The following is a 14,466-nucleotide window of genomic DNA, read 5'->3' as shown; positions in this document are numbered from 1 at the left end:
CCTTTTCCAGGAGCCTGTCTGATCCAGTTCATCCACCAGCCATTGATTGAGAATCCAGAGGCTGTGCAGGTCAGTCTGTGAGATTCTCCTGGTCTTTTAACCACTGGATCAGATTCTGTCAGAGTCTGACAACAAACACCTGTGGAACAAAGCAGATAATGAAAATATAGTTGTTAGAAAACAGCTTCACAAATGCAGATCGAAGTTCTCTTGACATTTTCTCACCCGTAAAGCAAATGACAAAAAACAGCAGACCAAATTTGTTCTTCATCTTGTTTCTGTGTGATTCTTGTTGTCTGACAGCCTTGCCACAGTCACACAAATAAACCTGGAAATTGTTCAGCTTTGCATTGACTCCTCCTGCCAGCGAGGGTGGAGTTGAAACTCCAGGTTTTTGAGGTAAACACAATTTATATATAAAAAAAAGTCTCCATGTTCTGAAAACTGTAACTTGTTGAAATAGTTGTAGAGTAAATGTACTGGTTGGCATGGTTTTGTTTTATATCTTCAAATCTCCAATAAAAACATTATCTAATGCAACCTAAGGAGCTGGAAGAACTCACCACAAAGACTGAGACCAACCAGAACAATGTGAGTTCATGTTTTCACTTTGCTGAAGTCACAAAACTTCTGACTTCAGTTCAGGTTTCAAACTAGGAAGTTTTAGAGATGGGTTTTATAACAGTAACCATTTGATGCACAAAAACATTAACACATTATTTTCTTTTAATAAATAAAACTTGAAGGAAAAATGCTGTGAGTATCTGGGGAAGTTTTGCTTATAGCTGGAGTTGATAAAGGACTCGGAGACGAGCAAGAAGAAGGCAGGTGAATGATGGAAAAAAAAAAAAAACATTTATTGATTAACTCAGCTTAGACAAGGGACAACCCAGACATGAAGAGCAACCAATTCTTGCAAATAACCTGGGAACCATTTACACAAACAGCAGTAACTTCAGAGTAGTGGGGAAGAGAACATAATGCATTGAAGATGTGTGAGAAAACCTGAGCATGATGGAGCAGAGGGAAAGTGTCAAAATTAAGACTCCCTTCAGATAACTTTGAAGGCGCTGAGGTTTTTGTACAGCTGCTACACCAACTTCAGTCACTGTGTCTCTCGAGCGCAGAAATAAACAGCAGAATCTTCTGTTCTCAGGCTGTTCATCTGCAGATACACCTGATTTCTGCCGTCATCTCTGGAGATGGTGAACCGGCCTCGAACTGACTGAGAGTAATATATGCTGCGATCATTATAATGAGCAGCAAGCCATTCCAGTCCTTTTCCAGGAGCCTGTCTGATCCAGTTCATCCACCTGCCACTGATTGAGAATCCAGAGGCTGTGCAGGTCAGTCTGTGAGATTCTCCCTGTGTTTTAACCACTGACTCAGATTCGGTCAGAGTTTGCCCATCAACACCTTTGAGGGGAAAAAAGAAGTGAAACAATCTTAGCTTCATCTTATTGCCTTGATAAATGTAGGCAAATCAAACATTTAATTGAGAAAATCTGATAAAACTTTAGTATTTCACCTGCACAGCAGATGAATAAAAGCAGCAGTCCGCTCTTGTAGTCCATCTTGTTAAACTGTATCTGCTGGTCTCAGTTCATCCCTGTTAACTTAAATACACAGATGTAGGCAGATTTGTTTTCCATTGGCTCCTCCTCCACAGCAGATTATGGATAATGACACTGTTATTTTACAAAACAATTGTATTTTCACAATATTCAGAAACAAATTTACCCTAAATAAAACTAGAAGCCTTTTTTATTATAATAACTCTATTCTGAAACCCAACTCAATAAATTATATGATTATATTCCCTTGCACTGCAAAGCAAATATGGTTAAATAAGAACATTTAAATGTCCATTTTCCTGAGAAATATAATTTACATCACATATTTTGCTGCTTTATGCTATTTATGAGGTGCTTCTAAATTAGAGACACCCTATTTTCAGCAACATAACCATCGTTATTGGAAAAAAAAAACATTCTGTTTATCTCCACCTATTTTGAACAGTGACTTTTTCATGCTGCTGCTTTCTCTGATGATTTTTATTCAGCCCTGAAAACTGCTCAAGTAATATGTTCTACATTATTCTGTTTAAGTGTAGCCCACACATTTAAATGTGTTTCTGATGGATTATCTGACCTAGTTGATAGCACATTTTCCAAATGAGAGGTTGGGTCCTTTCCAGTAGTGAAAAAGCCTGAATTTCCACAACATGTCTTACCATAGACCTAAGTGTTACTCTCTCAATAACAGACACAACATCTGTTGCTGTCATGTTGTTAATGACTGTTTTTTTCTGTACAACTGTATGATGTACATCATTATTACTATAACTGTTTGCTTCTACTGCCACCTCCTGGTCAAAGTACAGACCCCTGTTCATGTTAAATCAAGCTCAACATTTTTTTTCTTGCAAATTTTGACCCATTTTTACGGAAGCGCATTGCTATCATGCAGGAAAAAAGAAATTTCGATCGCTATCTCGTTATAACGAGCTGAATATGAAGATAGTTCCTCTACAGGTCAGACTAAATGTCTTGGCAGATGTTTTTTGACCACTAAATAAATTCATACTTTTAGTTGAATGAGTGCTTGAGATAAAAGAGTCTTAAAGAGCTGAATTACATTTCATTGTCTGACTTGGTTCAAAACCACTGTTAGTCGTTTAGTGATGAAAAAAAGAACAATTACAATCTTGGGAACCAAATAAGTGTATTTTTTTATTATTATTATTATTATTATTATTATTATTTTTATCTAACCTTGAATTTAACTTATCAGTGTTACCGATAATGAAAAAGTTATTTTATTTCATTTAAAAAAAAATATACTTCACATGGTTCATCTTTGGTTCGAAGGCTTGAAAGTAGCCTTTTATTTTGAAAGTCAGAACTTTACCGGACCAGACTTCCTCTCAGTGTAGCCACACCTCCACCTCCACACAAACACACGATCCCAGCTAGGCTTTTTCCCTCCTACATTGTGTGTAAATATATGTTAACTATACCTCTCCGTTTCTCATAAGGAAATGTGAGATCTCTGTGTATTTACTAGCTTCTGATGATTGAGCTAGTTTGTCTGCAGCAACCAATTTCTTCCTGCATCACGAGCAAAACAAGCTGGTAGGAGATGAATTACAGGAGGCTAACTCTAGAGTCACTGCTGACCTTTCTGTTTATTTAGAAAGACACTGAAAATACTTCTCACAGCAGTCGGGACATTTATCAGGCACTGGAGTTTCATGAGCTTTTTCTGCGAGCATCAACAAATACAAACAGTAAGAGAAAAACCAACAAAAACGTTAGCATTAGCAATAGCTGCATGTAATCAACACTATAATGCAGGCCTCAAAATGAATCATTTGGATGTTTTGAAGTGAGGTTTTTGTGCTGAAGTTTTTACCAGTAAATATATTATCTAAAATAAACATCATAGTGGAGGAGCACATTGCTTTCTCTGTGTAAATGCTAACGACTAGCCATAGCAAAGCACATTGTTCTGATCTCAAACTTTTCCAAGCTATTGATTTGTATTAAGTTAAATAAACCAGTGCCTCTGTCAGTCTTAAACAAGAATAGTAAACCACAATAAAAATCGGTACACACACATAATCACCTTTTCACTTTTGCATCAGCTGGTTTCTTTGTTAAATCTAGCAATGACTAAATCACATGTTCTGCTAGACATTTCACAACACATTTCCTTTATTTTATGCTTTTGTAAAATACTTTTCACACATCGATCTACTTTGATCTACACCCTTTTTTAGTATATATATATATATATGTTTGAGTTTTTGCTCTTGTTTAAAGATGCTGTAATAAGCCTGATTTCACCCCAAAATCTGTAAAGTTAATTTGATTCTTCAGTATACAAGCAAGAGTGAGCTGTCATACAGGGATACAAAGGATACAAATTAGGGATAAATTCAAGTATTGATTTGCGAGTTGTTCCTTTATTTGGGCTATAAGTGTGTTGTGGCTTTCTAATAAACATGCTTGTAAAATGGTGGAAGTGTAAAGCCTGCAACAGCTACATCTGCTCTCCAGGCTTTCCCAATTTTCTCTGGATAACTTTACCTATAAAAGTTACCATTCATAGACATTCTAAATATCCACTCTTTTTCTGTGTCACTACTCTGAAATCTTGATAACTCTTTAGTCCTGGTTCTCCGATTGTTCTTAAATTTGATGCCGTATCTTGATGAAATGTTTTTTGTAGGCTTTGCAGCTTTTGTCAAATCTTTTAGTAGGACCAAGGGAAAATGGCTCATAGTTATGCTTAACTATTATCAACAAGAGCATCTTGTTGATAATAGATAATTAGATGATATACTCAAATTTTAACCTCAGCTGCCAGATAACAGTAGTGAACATTAGCTGCTCTGCTATTGTAAGGTAATATTCAGAGATTATTATAGTCTGGATATTTGTGTTTTATTCTTAGACTTGTTCATTTAGCTTTAAGTCTAATTTCATCAGCTTATCAGTACATGATAGTGGTACCTGTCATACTTTGACTTCATTACCAGCCACCATAATAGGAAATATACACAAATAGTTCAAAAAGTGTGAAACATAATATATCTATTAACATAGCTGACATTTTCCAGCTTCACAGAATGAACTCCAAGATCAACAGATAAACACCAGTCTGCATGTATTTCATCGGACACCAAGAGTAAAACTGTCAGCTGTTGGAAAATAAAGCTTTTACTGGGCTTTATGTCTGCTTTCAGGACCATGAGGTAAACACCTGTAAAAAGAAGATGTGTAATTTTTCTCAAATCCCACTAATGTCCTTTTTTTTTGGGGGTGGGGGGGTATTTCCCTCAGATCTTCCGCAGAATTACATCCGTCAATGTCTGCGGATTCTCGTGACCAGATTGTCTCGCAGCAAGAGACGGAGTCCAACCATGAAGAACCAGAAGCAGTTTGGCCTAATGAGACACAGAAGAAACCAAAGTTTGCTCAGATTAAAGAGGAAGACAAGGAACTGTACGTCCGTCCAGATGACCAGCAGCTGGAAATAAAGCAAGAGATTGAGACTTATGTGGAAAATTCTTCAGAAGAGGAAACGGACGAGAGCGACGAGGACCAAAGTGGGAATGAGCTCCTCTCTCAGAGTCCCGTTAAAGCTGAGTACCAGGATCCGGAAATCTGCGGTAAAAGTGTGCTGCACCGCTGCGACATCTGCGGGAAAGAGTTCAGGAAAAAAAACCATTTGACCGATCATAAGAGAACTCACACGGGTGAGAAACCCTTCCTGTGTGGGGTCTGCGGCAAATGCTTTGGCCGAAAATACGGACTGAACAGCCACATGAGAACTCACACGGGAGAGAAGTCGTATTCCTGCGACGCGTGCGGCAAAGCCTTCAGCGACAACGGTCAGCTCAACACTCACGTGAGAACTCACACGGGCGAGAGGCCGTACTCGTGCGAGTTCTGCAGTAAAAGTTTCAGTCAGAACGGCCATCTGAAGGATCACATGAGGATCCACATAGGAAAGAAGCCTTTCCGGTGCCGGCTCTGCGGCAAAACCTTCATGAGAAAAAACTGTCTGAAGTGTCACATGGTAACGCACACTGGCGAGAAGCCCCACAGATGCGAGCTGTGCGGCAAGTCTTACGGCGTCCGCGCCAATTTGACGGCTCACATGAAGACGCACACGGGCAACAGGCCTTTCACGTGTCTAACCTGCAAAAGAAGTTTCATTACGAAGTCTGCCTTGAATTGCCACATGAGCACCCACTCGGGTGAGAAGCCTTTTTCATGTCCCACCTGCGGGAAGAGTTTCAGAGAAAAAACCTTCATGACGGTCCACATGAAGACGCACACGGAGGAGAAGCCTTTCTTGTGTCCCATATGTGGGAAAAGGTTCAGTCAAAGAAGGTATCTGACCAAACACAAACGGGGTCACACAGACGACAAGCCGTACACCTGCGAAGTGTGCGCCAAAGGCTTTTGCCAGAGCTGTGATTTGAGGTCTCACATGAGAACTCACACCGGGGAGAAGCCTTTTCCATGTCTCACCTGTGGAAAAAGTTTTGGTAAAAAGAGTAACTTAAACATCCACATGAAAACTCACACCGGTGAGAGGCCTTTTCCATGTCTCACATGTGGGAAATGTTTTCGAGAAAGAACGTCTTTGAACAGACACATGGAAACTCAACACCCCTGAAAAAGAGGCGGCTTGACTTCCATGTCTCTGTTGAGCCTAGCTTGATATTAATAAATCTCAGTCCAGGTTTAAAAAGCTTTTTTTCTGGATGACAGACTCTGACTAAAACCAGCTCTTTCCTCATATATGAATGTCACAAGATATGGCTTCACCTTGGTCAAAGAACATCATCAAACATCATCAAAATTATTTTATTCAGTAATTTAATTTAAAAAGGAACTGTGTTGATTGTATAGATTAACTCAGATTGATTTATTTCAAGAGTTTTTATTCTGTTTTTGATGATCATGGCTGACGACTAACACAAACCAAACTACAAATTACCTCAGCATTAGAATATTACATAAGACCAATAAAAAAAGATCTTTGAAACAAATGTTGGTTTGCTAAACTGCACAGTGTAAATATTTTATTGTGGCTCCTTTTGCATGGATTACTGTCTGTCATGCTGTGTGGTACAGAGGCAATGATCGTGCAGTTCTGCTGACGTGTAAATGAAGCCCAGGTTGCTTTAAAAGTTCCTCTCAGTTCAGCCACATTATTGGATTGATCCCCCTTACTTTCCTCCTGATAATACTGTCCATGGCCTTTAGATCGGGCCTGCTTTCTGGCTAATCAAGCTGGCATTGGCAGTGAAGTCCTGAAAAATGAAATTAGCATCATCATAAAGCTAGTCTGCTCCCTTTGCTCCTTTTTGTACCATGCTTTTTTCTTCCACTTAACTTTCCATGAAAATTCCTGGATACATCACTCTGTGACTAGCCGGCTTCTTAAGCATGTACCTTTTGTTTCTTAACTCCCTTGTGCAGACTGTCTGCGACTAGCAGCTGGAAATTTGTAAAGTAAGAAGTCTTTCCTCTTATTGTTTAGGTCATAAAAATGTTTGAAAACTACTTTTTCAATCGGTTCATGTAAGCCATAAGTGAAATCAAAGAATCACAGAAATGACTGCTTGAAATATATCAATCTGAGTTTAATGGATCAAGTTTTACACTTTGAGTTCTTTTACTGAAACAAAGTTTTAGATAATGTTCAAATTTGTTTCAAATCTCCTGTATAAATGTGTGATGTATGATGTATGATGTATGATTTGTCCTCTGCATGTTCTCGCAATATTATGTTTTGCCTTCAAATAAAGGAGCAGCATATTTTGCAAATATTTTGGATAAAGAGCACAGATGGTGTCACTTGTGTGTGGTTTTTTTTTTTTTTTTTCCAAGCTGCATGTTTTAAATGAAATGACCAACAATAAACTAAACGATCTCTGTTCTGTAAATCTCATTGTTTTTGGCATCTAAAGTAAAGCTCGACATAAATTGTCCATTTAATGCAGGATTATCCTCAGATTGTGTTGCAGTTTACATATTTGGAATCATTTATCATGCATTTTTTTTATTTTATTTCAGTAACTTAATTCCATGGAGACCTAACAAACAATAGTCCTATTTTCTTTTTCCATCCTTCAAAATGGAAAAAAAATGGAACATCCTATTCAGTAATCCTCACTTCAGATAGTTAAGGCACAAATGTTTTTACTTGCAGGTTGTTAAGCAAGACTTCATTATTTTTGTTCTATTCATGGATATATAATTAAAAAGACTGAACTTGTATTTGGCTCTATAAATACGATCTTTTAAAAAAGCAATCGTAATCAATAAGAAAACTGGCAGATTTTAACCTTACGCTAAAAAAAATATTGTGTCTATGTACTTTTCATGATCAGAAAAACTTTCACAATAAACAAAAGCTTTTAATCATAAAATGTATTATCTTTTACAAAAAAATATTCTTCAAAGGCTTCAGTCTTAAATCTACCTACATACCCATCCAGCAATTACTGCAAATATATCCAAGTTTATTTTTGGTCTGATGGCACCCCTTGTGGTGGCTTCTTGTTAAAACTATTCAAGCTCTGAGGAGTTTTTGTTCAGTGTTTCTGCTTCGTGTGTCACTGTGGCTCTTCGAGCGCAGTAATAAACAGCAGAATCTGCAGCTGTCAGGCTGTTCATCTGCAGATACACCTGACTTCTGCTGTTGTCTCTGGAGAAGGTGAACCGGCCTCTTACTGAGTCAGAGTAGTAGATGTAGGTGCTGGTGTCACTAATAGTAGCGACCCACTCCAGTCCTTTTCCAGCTGCCTGTCTGACCCAAGCATTCCAGTAATTGCCACCAAATCCAGAATATGTGCAGGTCAGTCTGTGAGAATCTCCAGGCCTTTTAACCACTGATTCAGACTCAGTCAGTGTTTGACCATCAATTCCTGTAGAAAAACAAACCAATATTAATTCCCTTTGAAAGCAAGCTTTTAACTTGATTAAAAATATCTTGGTTCTTACCGTTCCAGCTTAAAGACACAATAATAAAGGTAAGGACAACCTGAAATCTAAGCATTGTAAAAGCCATTTGCTGCTATGCATACGGTGTCTGCCACTCACTCACTCTGTGGCAGGTCTGTGCTAAACGAACAGATGTATAAAAGTGGAGGTGTTAGTATTTGCATTGTCTCCTCCTCCTGGTGAAGAAACAGATTCAAGTGATTCATGAAAACAAATTTGGGTAATTATTTTAGATCATGTCCAGATATTTTAATATTTGAAGTCATTTTCAGGTAAATCCCATCTGCTTGATTCCAATTGTAATTTTGAAAAACAGAAAATAATTTTATGAACTTTTCCTTAACAGAGTGTGTTACTCTAATATTGATATGTAATGTTCTGTGCAGATCTCTTTGTAAAGGTTTGTGTTTTTATTTGACACTTTTCCCTCACAAGACAGGTATGTCTTTATTCGCTTTAATTTTATAAAGTAATTCAACATGAAAAGGATCTAGTTAACAGTAAAACACTCAGTGCACATTTCCTTCATGTTCAGTTAAATAAATCCATCTCTTTTCAATAATCAATGAACCTTTAAATGAAGGTCAATTCATCAGATTCTGGGTTTTCTAACCATTGGTTCAGGTGATATGGTGACATATGATGTATGTTCATGTTTTTTTGTTTTTTTTATTCGAATCCACATTAAGTATTGATAAAGACACAGATTACTGAAATATTATTTATAACCTCTAAAAATGTATGATTAGAATTTTTTTTTCTTGGTTAATTGCCATGTTGTCACAGTAAAATTTTAAACATAATTGTTTTAAGTTGAATTAATACTAAGGAAGCCAAAGATCCTCTCTTGTGGTTTGACAGCCTGTTCAGGGGTTTTTGTACGGCTCAGCTGCTTGCTTGTGTCACTGTGCCTCTCTGCCTGGCACAGTAATACACAGCAGAGTCTTCAGGCTGCATATTCTGTCCGTTCAGAGTTGCTGTTTTACTGGAAGTTTCTAAACTACCTCCAAATTTGTTTTTTAATGAATCTTTGAAATCTGTGTCTCTGCCAATCCACTCCAGTCCTTTCCCAGCAGGCTGTCTGATCCAAGCTGTGTAGTAGCTGCCCAGATCATAAGAGACCTGACAGCTGATGGTCAGACGTTGACCTGGCTGCAGAGTCACAGAGGCCGGCTGTGTCAGCTGTTCACAGTTCACACCTATGGGAGGAAACATTAGAACTGTTATCAGCAATAAATATTCAATTTAATGTGCTGAAGCTGTAAATGTTTCCGTCTCGGTGAGACTCACAGGAAGCAGCAGCCAGCAGCAGCAGCAGAGCTACAGAGAACATGATGATGATGATCTGATGGGAGTTTCTGTTCTTCTGCAGCTGACAGCATCAGATCAGTTGTATAAAGTCTGACACTTCTGATTTGCATAATTACAAACCAACCATATCAGAAGCACGTGATAAAAAATGCTTTAAATATGATCAAGAATGGAAAGTATCCTTCAATTCATAATGGCAATTTAACACTAATTCTGTGATTGTATTACAAAGGGACAATATAAACATTAATGTAGTTTGGTGTTCCTGTGTTTATATGACTATGCATACTAATTCTAACTCACTTCTGAGTAAATTTTAATACATGGTAAATATATAAAGTATTTTTTTTTTATTCGTTGCATTTTAAATGCAACTCTAGAAACTTTCCATATAAGTTCAGAATTAGATTGAGCTTTAATTGTAAAGTTTAACTGATAAATGTTAAGTAAAAATACTAGTATGTAAAAACAGCTAAAAAAAATCTGCTTTGTAAATATGCATAAATGTTGTGTTCTTTATGTTTTTTGGGGGGGTTTTCTTAGAAAGATCACAATAAGAAGGTTGTCAAATTCATGAAATTAGAAATGGTCTTGGAGCTCAAATACATAAAATAAAAAAATAAATGTACAGTTAGAGCTCAGCCTCTGGTGGTTTGATAAAACCTGTTCAGGCTCTACTAGTTTTTGTACAGCTTTGCTGCTTGTTTACATCCCTGTGGGTCTCTTGCACAGTAATACACAGCAGAGTCTCCAAGCTGCATATTCTGTCCATTTAGAGTCACTGTTTTACTAGAAGTGTCTAAGTCGATACTGAATTTGTTCCGCAGTGAATCTTTGTAGCTAGAACCTCCAGCATTTTTCCACCCAATCCACTCCAGTCCTTTCCCTGCAGGCTGTCTGATCCAGTGTGTTGTATAGCTGCTCATAGAATAAGAGACCTGACATCTGATGGTCAGATGTTGACCTGGCTGCACAGTCTCAGCGGCTGGTTGTGTCAGCTGTTCAGATTTGACACCTGAGGAGAAACACATCGAAGCTGAATATTCAGAAAAAAAATATTCATATTAGTGTCATCATGCTGTAAATGCTTCAGTCTCAGTGAGACTCACAGGATGCAGCAGCCAGCAGCAGCAGCAGAGCTACAGAGAACATGTTGGTGTTGAAGATGCTCTGATGGGAGTTTCTCCTCCTCTGCAGCTGACCAAGATCAAGTCTATAAACCTGAACACTTTGTTTGCATGATAATAATCAGCCAATGAGTATATCGGCCAGTTATGACTGGTTAATATTTCTGTCCGTATAGCTAACATTAAGTGCTAGAATGCACAATGTTTGGGAAACATTTGACTTATTGTGATCCTCTTTCTTTTCTTAGTTGTTTTCCTTCTGAGTTTCATGAGAGATTAGGACACTGATCTAAATTGTGGTAAATTGACCAGCCAGCATTTCCAACAATCAAAGCTGCACATTTTGGTCATTCAAGTTCATTACGTCTGTCTTTTAAATAATTTTATTTTTCATTATTATGGAAATTGTGTGACTACTTCTCTATTTCAAAGAAATGTGTCTGCCCAAGATCAAGAATTATTGATCCATAAAGAAATATAGAAATGTAGTATTTCTATATTTTCCTATATAGAAAGGAAAAAATACTTTGGAAATGTATCAGTGTCACTGAGCCACATGCAGGTTTTAAAAGAGTGACCTGCTTAATTGTATGTGTAGTACAACAGTTGTGTTCTTACAAATTGTTTTTAGCTACTGACATTTATTTTGACATTCTGAAAAACACACTAAGCTATTTCTGTGTATTTTTAAAGAGAAAACATTAAGTGATATCAAACATTGTACAGATAGGAATATTTTAAATTGATGCCTGTATTTTTTCATCAATTCTAAAAAAATAATGGAAAATATATTTCTAATGGATTTAAATCTTCTGAATATTCCCATTGTTATTTCTTCAGTGTGAAACTTCTGGCATAAGTTATGTTGGTTTTGATCAAGAACAGTGGTGTTATGGTTCCCCTGGTGGCTTCTTGATAAAACTGTTAATTCTCAGAGGAGTTTTTGTTCAGTGTTTCTGCTTTCTGTGTCACTGTGGCTCCCGAGCGCAGTAATAAACAGCAGAATCTGCAGCTGTCAGGCTGTTCATCTGCAGATACACCTGACTTCTGCTGTTGTCTCTGGAGATGGTGAACCGGCCTTTCACTGATTCAGAGTAGTACATGCCGCCACTGTTCCACCAAATATTAGCCATCCATTCCGGACCTTTTCCAGCTGCCTGTCTGATCCAAGCTATGTTAGGATCGCCACTAAACCCAGAATATGTGCAGGTCAGTCTGTGAGATTCTCCAGGCCTTTTAACCACTGATTCAGACTCAGTCAGTGTTTGACCATCAGAACCTGCAGAAAAACAGATAATTATCGATTGTCTCGCCACCATCTCTTTTCATCGATCACAGTGTAGGTTAGAAACATCTCTGTTCTTACCACTCCAGTTTCCAGACAAGATAATCACAGCAAGGAGAAACTTAAATCTAATCATTGTAGAAGCCATTTGTCTCTGTTCAAACTGTGTTCACCTCTAATTCACTGCTGCTCTTAAACTAACAGACATGTGAAAGTGGAGCATTCAGTATTTGCATTGACTCCTCCTCCTGCGGAAGAAACACAAATAATTTGATCAATAAAAGCAAATTACGAGATTATTTCAAATTACTTTCAAACATTTTGATATTTTAAATCATTTTCAAAGAATTTGATATGGATTCCTGTTTTACCAAAAGATATAAAGATTTACATCAGTTTTCACTTGATTCTACACAAACTGTCATGTTATTTTGGAATCATAATCAACATAGAACTTGAACACAAATTGTTTAAGGAATTACATTTAATCTCATCTTCTTGCTTTTGTAACCTTTTTCTAGATATATTTCGGTCTTTTATTGCCACATGATGTTCTATGCAGAAGCCTGCATTTTATTAAACACACTGCTTACTAAACATGTTTGTCTCGTTTTTCCTTGTGTTAAACATTAATCAGGTGACTCAGGGTCAGAGATGAAATCAATGATGGATTCCAGATAGATCTGGGAACCATAAATGTATTGGTATAGTTTGAGAAGTTTTAGAGTTTCGAATTTCTGCATGAATCCTCTGCATATTTAATGTCTACTGGCCTGCTTGTGTTGATTAAACCAAATAAGAAGAATATAAATTGAAAATGCACTATATCACTGTTAGTGACAAAAAAATGTTAGCAGCTGGAAAATAACTGGAATGGATCATTTATATCTGGTATAGCAGTGGTGGCATCTTCTACTCCAACTCAGTAAAAGGTCAGTTCACCATCTCCAATTTTTAAAAAATATTTTTTTAGTAAACTGAATGTGTCTGACATATCACTTAGTGGAAGTTAAAACCCATTATTTATATAAAATTATGTGTTAAGTCAATGTCACCTTGAATGTTACATTTAAATATAGTTTCAATTTTCTAAATCAGAAATTCATTCATTCATTCAACCAACATTTTGACTTTTGTTCATTTTAAATGTAAACATATGAAGACAGGAGACAAAAACTATATTTCTGTTGTAGGTCTTTTTCTGCAATGTTTTTACAAAAGAGCAAAATAAGGTTGACAAAGTTTCCAAAGATGTAAAATGAACTGAAAGCTCCTTCTTTGGTGGTTTGATATCATCTGTTCATCTTCTGAGGGGTTTTTGTTTGGCTCTGCAGCTGGTTTGTGTCACTGTGTCTGTCTGGCACAGTAATACACAGCAGAGTCTCCAGGCTGCATATTCTGTCCATTCAGAGTCACTGTTTTACTGGAAGTGTCTAAGTCGATACTGAATTTGTTCCTCAGTGAATCTTTGTAGTTAGAGCCTCCAGTATATCTATACCCAATCCACTCCAGTCCTTTCCCTGCAGGCTGTCTGATCCAGTGTGTTGCATAGCCCAGAGAATAAGAGACCTGACATCTGATGGTCAGACGTTGACCTGGCTGCAGAGTCTCAGAGGCTGGTTGTGTCAGCTGTTCACACTTTATACCTGTAGAGAAACACATTAAAAGTGTATCGTTACCAACAACTAATTCACTTTAATGTCATCATGCTGTAAATGTTTCTGTCTCAGTGAGACTCACAGGATGCAGCAGCCAGCAGCAGCAGCAGCAGAGCTACAGAGAACATGATGATGATCTGATGGGAGTTTCTCCTCCTCTGCAGCTGACAGCATCAGATCAAGACTTTATAACATGATTCTTTTCATTTGCATAATATCAAACCAGCCCCACAAGAATCACACGATCAAAAAACGTTTTATGTGCTGTGGACCAGCATTAATAATATGTTTCCAATTATTTTGTCCTTAAATTAATTCTGTGATTTATTTACTTGAAATTCAGAATGTATGTGTAATGTTTAAATATCATGACTAAATTAAGTTTTTAACTAATGTATTTTAATATTTTGGTTCATTCATTCTTTTGTCAAAGTGGAGTAATCATATAAATGTAACTAATTATTTTTTTTAAATAATGACTTTTGCACATGTTTCAATTCTTTATTTGCTTTTTTTCTTCTGATACTACTGTAATACTGTACAGCACTTCGGTCCAG

The 14,466-nt window shown here is 37.1% G+C and overlaps 1 protein-coding gene and 4 gene segments (V, D, J or C); 1 reads left to right on the top strand and 4 right to left on the bottom strand.

Annotated features, from left to right (window-relative positions):
- Positions 1 to 1,005: 1,005 nt before the first annotated feature.
- LOC103145491 (Ig heavy chain V-III region BUT-like) lies at positions 1,006 to 1,589 on the bottom strand. The segment is given in 2 exon segments: positions 1,006 to 1,416; positions 1,529 to 1,589. Coding segments are annotated over 2 exon segments (357 nt in total).
- Positions 1,590 to 2,925: 1,336 nt separating this feature from the next.
- On the top strand, positions 2,926 to 7,520 carry LOC103145444 (gastrula zinc finger protein XlCGF57.1-like). Of its 3 annotated transcripts, none has more exons than XM_007562878.2 (3): positions 2,926 to 3,134; positions 4,625 to 4,759; positions 4,848 to 7,520. In XM_007562878.2, exons 2-3 carry the CDS (start codon positions 4,737 to 4,739, stop codon positions 6,190 to 6,192), a joined length of 1,368 nt encoding a protein of 455 aa, XP_007562940.1. In that variant the 5' UTR covers positions 2,926 to 3,134; positions 4,625 to 4,736; the 3' UTR covers positions 6,193 to 7,520. The 3 variants fall into 3 exon arrangements, with proteins under 3 accessions (XP_007562940.1, XP_007562941.1, XP_016532280.1); XM_007562879.2 differs by having other exon boundaries at positions 2,926 to 3,289; XM_016676794.1 differs by having other exon boundaries at positions 2,947 to 2,994.
- Positions 7,521 to 7,963: 443 nt separating this feature from the next.
- LOC107837432 (Ig heavy chain V region 6.96-like) lies at positions 7,964 to 8,656 on the bottom strand. The segment is given in 2 exon segments: positions 7,964 to 8,452; positions 8,529 to 8,656. Coding segments are annotated over 2 exon segments (426 nt in total).
- A 757-nt stretch (positions 8,657 to 9,413) lies between these two features.
- LOC103145490 (Ig heavy chain V region 5A-like) lies at positions 9,414 to 12,069 on the bottom strand. The segment is given in 3 exon segments: positions 9,414 to 9,727; positions 10,949 to 11,052; positions 11,939 to 12,069. Coding segments are annotated over 3 exon segments (549 nt in total).
- A 1,451-nt stretch (positions 12,070 to 13,520) lies between these two features.
- LOC107837441 (Ig heavy chain V region XIG14-like) lies at positions 13,521 to 14,062 on the bottom strand. The segment is given in 2 exon segments: positions 13,521 to 13,897; positions 13,992 to 14,062. Coding segments are annotated over 2 exon segments (348 nt in total).
- Between the last annotated feature and the right edge of the window lie 404 nt (positions 14,063 to 14,466).

Source organism: Poecilia formosa, unplaced genomic scaffold (assembly GCF_000485575.1).
Source record: "Poecilia formosa unplaced genomic scaffold, Poecilia_formosa-5.1.2 Scaffold142, whole genome shotgun sequence".
NCBI classification, from domain to species: Eukaryota; Metazoa; Chordata; class Actinopteri; order Cyprinodontiformes; family Poeciliidae; genus Poecilia; species Poecilia formosa.
Note: the sequence above shows the minus strand (reverse complement) of the source record. Positions and strands in the feature narration are given on the sequence as shown.

Bases quoted from the DNA above. Each gene is read 5' to 3' on its own strand.
- LOC103145444 (XM_007562878.2), top strand. From the start codon at position 4,737: ATGTCTGCTTTCAGGACCATGAG. The intron at 4,760-4,847 runs GTAAACACCTGT...TATTTCCCTCAG, and splicing joins TCTGCTTTCAGGACCATGAG to ATCTTCCGCAGAATTACATC.